The sequence below is a fragment of the Engraulis encrasicolus genome, chromosome 9 (assembly GCF_034702125.1).
Source record: "Engraulis encrasicolus isolate BLACKSEA-1 chromosome 9, IST_EnEncr_1.0, whole genome shotgun sequence".
Classification (NCBI taxonomy): Eukaryota; Metazoa; Chordata; class Actinopteri; order Clupeiformes; family Engraulidae; genus Engraulis; species Engraulis encrasicolus.
Genome location: NC_085865.1, coordinates 12,333,279 through 12,338,971, shown reverse-complemented (window position 1 = coordinate 12,338,971; position 5,693 = coordinate 12,333,279). Strand labels below are relative to the sequence as shown.

The window sequence follows — 5,693 nt, the reverse complement described above, 5'->3', positions numbered from 1 at the left end:
AACAGTTTGCAAGTGTACAAAGAAAAGTATTTATAAACTAGAATATTTAAATACTTAACTTACTTTTAATGGTACCCTAAGCCCTACCTGTCAGTTGGTATAGCGTGTTGTCTGTAACGTCGTACGGCGCGGAGGTATCGTTCACATCACTCACCACACAAGTGTGAGCTGAGTTTGCAAGCTGGCTGGTTAGATAGAGGGGGAGACTGAGGTTGGTGCCACCGGTGATGATGTCACGGCGCGCGACAGTCATGATTGGGTCCAATTAGAATTTGCAGCAGCAAATAGATAGACTCCCTGCATGATTGGATTCAAAGTGGCTGGTGCCAAAATCGCAGAGGTGCAGAAAACTCGATGCCTTCACAATAACGTCTTTGCGAGCGGGAGAGAGGTTGGCGCGAACTGTCAAGCTGTGTTCCAAATACGACCGCACTGACAGGGAGCAGGCACGCAGGACTTTCTGTCATAATCTTTTTTTGGCACCGTGATTTATTCACAAGAGGCATTCTCTTCTGTATACTACGAACTACACAACACTCCCAAATCGAGGACAACACCGGCGTCGCAGTGTTGTTTGAGGGCACGGAACTGAGGCAACAACTTCACGGAGACAACTTCGCACGCTTCACCAAATAGTGCCGCTCTCCTCCGCCAGTGATCTTGCTATGGCATCTGTTCTTGGAAACAACACCCGCGCCTCCGGAACACCGAATACCCAAGTGAAATGCAAGTTCAAACGGCGAAGGAGACGGAGGTCGAAAAGAAAAGGTAAACTTTTTATGGTTCTGGTCGCCCTTTCACGCTTAGAGAATGACAGAGGTCGTGCGCACCTTGACAAGTCCTGAGACACCTGCGACATCATAGTATTTCTGCATTTAGCAAAAATGCTGTCGAGCTGTGACATCATAGCCGTTTTATGATGAATATGTGTGGTTTTTTGTGTGTGTGGTATCTGCTGCTAGTTCCTTTTAAATGCGTAACCTAGAGTCTTTCTGCTTTGTCTTGTGCTAAGGTCGCCTCTTTGTCGCCATGGACAGCCTTCGCTAAACTTTCCAAACAAAGGAAACCGCTATTGATAGTGCGTTTTCGAATTGTTTCAATGCAAGAGTGACTTCGCCATTCTGTACACACTTCCTCTGAGAGTGTTTTGTAAAATCATTAAAATTTTAACCACGTTAATCCGGATGTCAAGCATCTGTCGCCTTCTATGCTCCATGTGCCTGCAACAGACTCCACCAAAAAGCCAATCATCTTCCACAGATGCATTCATGCCACGGCAAATCACATAATTTATAATTGGTTGACTCCCAATATAATTTATAGTCTGCTTTTAAAAGTTAGATACGAGCTGGTCAGCGCGTTGAATTAAAGAGTCCTATTCATAGAACTTGGAACTCCGGGGAATACCGCGGCAGAACAAGGGCAGCTGTTTAGCTCCACATTATTAGTATACATGGCTGTAGCCTAATGTCCCTGACCGAAAGTGCCCCCTTTCACAAGTAAAGATACATCTGCACTCTTCTCCTCCAACCTTCAGTAGTAGTACTGTCAGCACGAGTACAAGCAGTAGAAGACAGGTCCTGTAGTCTTTTAACAATTTTGGCAGTGAACACACACACACACACACACACACACACACACACACACACACACACACACACACACACACACACACACACACACACACACGCGCACACACACCGCTTTTTATTTCTATCATTGTTTATAATCTGATGAAAATCATGCAAAGATATATTATTTGTAATTTGAAATGAAAATAATGCTCATAAAATGTATAAATAGTGGGAGTGGATGTACAGTCCATCCCCTAACCGGGGAGACAAGCCCCTCAAGCTTCACTATCATGGCGCTTGTTGTTGTCCAAGTCCAGTAAAATAAAAGCGAAAGCAAGACAAGACAAACAGCAGTGCAGGGAGGGATTGGCATGATAGACGTGAGGAAGACGGAGGGAGGCATTCGCGCTGGTGCTCCATCTTCACTTGAAAGACGGTGTGATGAACGAGCGGGTCGGTCAGGGTCGGGCCCAGGTGCGGCTCTTCCCTTCTCCCCCAGTGACAAGCCCCTGCCATATGTTTAGACCCCTGCGGTGGCCTTATCGTGTCTGATGACAGCCCTGTGGTGTTGTGTGGTGGTGGCTGTGGTGGTGGTGGTGGTGGGGGGGCACCCAAGATGGGCAGGACTGTAGGCTGATAAGACCCCCATTGATCAATGGCTGTTTGGTGCTTAGCACATTCGTACCTGTGCACCTCACTTGGCAGTGTGTTCCTGTGGGGTTAGATACAGGGTTTGTATTTATCTATGGCATTGCGACTCTGTGCACAAGCCACAACAAAATAAAGAAACAGTCAAAACTGGGGGGTTTCAGACTAAATATATTTATGAGCTAAATTGCAAACACAGCGACGACATGGCTCCAGATCAGTCTTCAGTAATGCGCACAGTAGCAATGGTCAAAAAAAGGTCAAAGGTGTTAGAAAATGTGACTGTTCCCGTCAGGGCGATTTGTTATTTAAGGAAGCTGAGAGAATATGAGAGATTAAGGTTATGAGGTCACGAGACATGTATGTGTACAATTTATTTTGTCCCCTTGTATGATAACAGTAGTTTGTTTGTTTATTTGTGTAGCCAGTTCTGGATGTTGTGGGTTATTATGGCGTATACTATACAGTAATATGTACTATAGTATACTATACAGTACACCTATTTCATCTGTTCAGCATCATGAGCATCATAATTCTCCAGTTTCATTTAAACAAAATATTTTTTCCTAATTCGTCTCCTTTTTATGTGCTGACCACACATTCACTCGGTACACTTGCACCTGTGCGCTCGTCCTGCGGTCTCGGGCAGTGTATTTATGGACTACTATGGAAGTATATTATGTCACGGACTCACTGTGATTCCCGCTGGGAAGTTGTTAGTGAAGGCCGTGATTTTCTCAAGAGGTGTGGTATTATGGGTGAAAAACCCATCATTCAAAAATATTAAGGGGTTGACCTGTATCGTGTTTCATTTACGGTTTATTATATGGTTATATAGGGTGAATGAATGAAAAGGCAGCTGATGAAGTGTATTTTTGGTATGTATTGCTATAATTTCCTCACCTAATTTGAAGCCCAGGTCTAATTTTAGTGTCTTATGGGGACATCTTAGTTAAGGTGGCATGACTGCGTTGTTAAGGCCGTACTAACCATAGAGCCCTGACTGACGGTGGACTTGTGGCTAAATGTTGTGTGATAATTTCCGAATGTGGCACAAGTGACTGAGCATATTTCTTTTGTCATTTCAGCATCACAAATATCCAGCTCCATTGGTTTTTTTTTCTTTGTCATCTGTGTCTATTAAGACCAGCAAAAGCGACTACTCCGAGTCACTCGGTTTTAGGTTTGTCATCCAGCTGATCATGAACAGATGAGAAAACTTAAAAATTGTGTACCAATAACTTTCTGTCTGTTGTTTGCCTGTATATTAACTGTTCTGTGGTGAATAGACGGCACAGTATTTTTTTTAATCAGCATTTCATTAGCAGGTTGTATAGTTCACACTAGACTGCCTGCACACTGTGGCATCCCTTTCAGCTACCCCACCCAGTATTAATAACCCAAGTAATTGAGACAAGAAAGACAAATGCATAAAATATAGCGGCCGGGCAAATATATTTACATAATGGAAATGACAGAATTGGTTACAGAACATTAAGCATTGCATATGACTTCCAGACAACACAAAGAGTGTCGTTGAATAGGCGTTGCGTTATATATTTTTACAGATTGGGCACCTTTCTTCAATTAATACAGGTCAGTGTTTCCAACTGTGTGTTTGACTGCATGTGATGTGTTCAGCACTCACATACATTTCACCCACATCTTGCCAATGACTCAGGTCCTATCTATTGTATAAGGAAAAAAATGATGTTGTCATGCAATGACCTGTTCTGGGATGGTAATTCCATGGTGTTCATGATTTAGGTCACTATTTTGTGCAGCATTTTTCCCCAACAACCTGATGCAGGGGAAAAGTAAGTCTTGCCACATTTATATACTGTACTGTATACGGTTTACAGACAAAGCTTTTTGTGGAGAGCTTCAGACAATTAATTCTCTAAACCCAGATTATTTTGGCAGATTGTTTTAACCTTTTTTTCATTTTGATAATGGTTTTGGTCACGCAACGCTTTGTGCATTGTTTTTTTTTTTGCTTCACATATTCATCTTTCTGAAAGCTAAAACAATTATTTTGATACTTCTCTTGGCAAAAAGAGCAAGCATTCTGGGATTATGGTGACTTGGTATTTGAGTGTTCTAATCCATGGGAATTGCAAAGGGATTACTAATGGGATGGCTGGGATTTTAAATCCCGTGTGTGTATTCAAAATGGATGTAAGCAGATTCTTTCCGCTGATTTCATTAGATCGACCATTTGTTATTTTGTGTTTTTTTCCCCGGGCCCCTTTCACTGCTGTCCAACTAATAGTAGTAAAGTGCTTGATTGTAATGGAAAATCACAATGTGGATTAGTCTTGGAATATAGGCCAGCAGAGATGGGCCATCCTCACCCATTCCCTTACCACCGCATATTTCTAGAAATAACAAGATTTGCAGATTCATGTATACCATTCAAACCGTTTAAACGTGTGTCGTAACACAGTTTTTAAAGGGAAAGGAAATGATTGCAATCATAGCTTTCAATTATTAGTCCCTCTTTCCTCATGTGCCCAGTTTCCATTCTCAGCTGTGTGTGTGTGGATGTGTGTGTGTGTGTGCACATGCGTGTGTGTGTGCATGCGTGCGTGTGCGCCTATACTGTATATGTGAGCATGTTTGTGACACTGTGTGTGTGTGTGTGTGTGTGCGCGCGCTTGTGCATGTGAGGCATATATTTGTGTGTGGGCATTAGTCTGTGACTGCACACAAATGCAAAAAGCACATGTGTGTTTCTTGGAATTGCATATTGTTTGAGCTTCATTCATCTTTGTCAGAGCGGAGCAGTCTGTTAAAATCTTCAGTCCAGTCACTTTATCATGTCTGTAAACAGAACAGCAGACTCGCTGTGTGTTTTTTGTTCAGCATTAATTAATCACAATGAAAGAGTAACTTACAACCTGGAAATGTAAAGGGCTTCTTGGTGCCCCACTACGAAATTAAAAAAGATGACTTGACGTAAGTTAATATTTCTCTTTTGTGCCCATTTGGTCCAATTTTGCACATTTTCTGGCCGAGCAAAAAAGATAGAATAATTCTATTAGCAGTTACTAGTGATGATAGCCTGCAAAGAAGACACTTTACTAGTGCATGGTGTGGTGCATCCCTTTTGATTAGGCTGATGATAGGTGAATGTTCCTCCCTCTGAGCAGACAGATTATCTTCCTCTCACCAGACAGCCAGAGAGAGAGAGAGGAGGAGAGAGAGAGCGAGCGAGAGAGACAGCGAAAGACAGAGAGACAGTGTGGCGCAATTACTGTTGACTTGTTCCCGTGGTGACGGCTGCTGCTCCCAGGGGTCGCGGGGTCAGCTCTCGCTCAGCAGCGGTGGGGTGGGGGGGTACGCCGGCCTGACTGAGCCGGGCGCCTGCCGCAGAGCCATTAGCGAATGGGACAGCCAGAAAGGCCTCCCCCACTGCCACCACCCCGCCCGCTGCCAGGGTTGTCAGGGAGGAAGAGACCCATCCACATC

The 5,693-nt window shown here is 43.6% G+C and overlaps 1 protein-coding gene across 1 annotated transcript in view; it reads left to right on the top strand.

The window, feature by feature from the left end:
* Positions 1-359: 359 nt before the first annotated feature.
* Positions 360-5,693, top strand: part of adarb2 (adenosine deaminase RNA specific B2 (inactive)) — a 211,523-nt gene continuing 206,189 nt past the window's right edge. Inside the window, exon 1 of the mRNA XM_063206061.1 lies at positions 360-768. Within this exon, the coding sequence (XP_063062131.1) occupies positions 666-768 (103 nt within the window). The 5' untranslated portion in view covers positions 360-665. The remainder of the gene's footprint in view (positions 769-5,693) is intronic.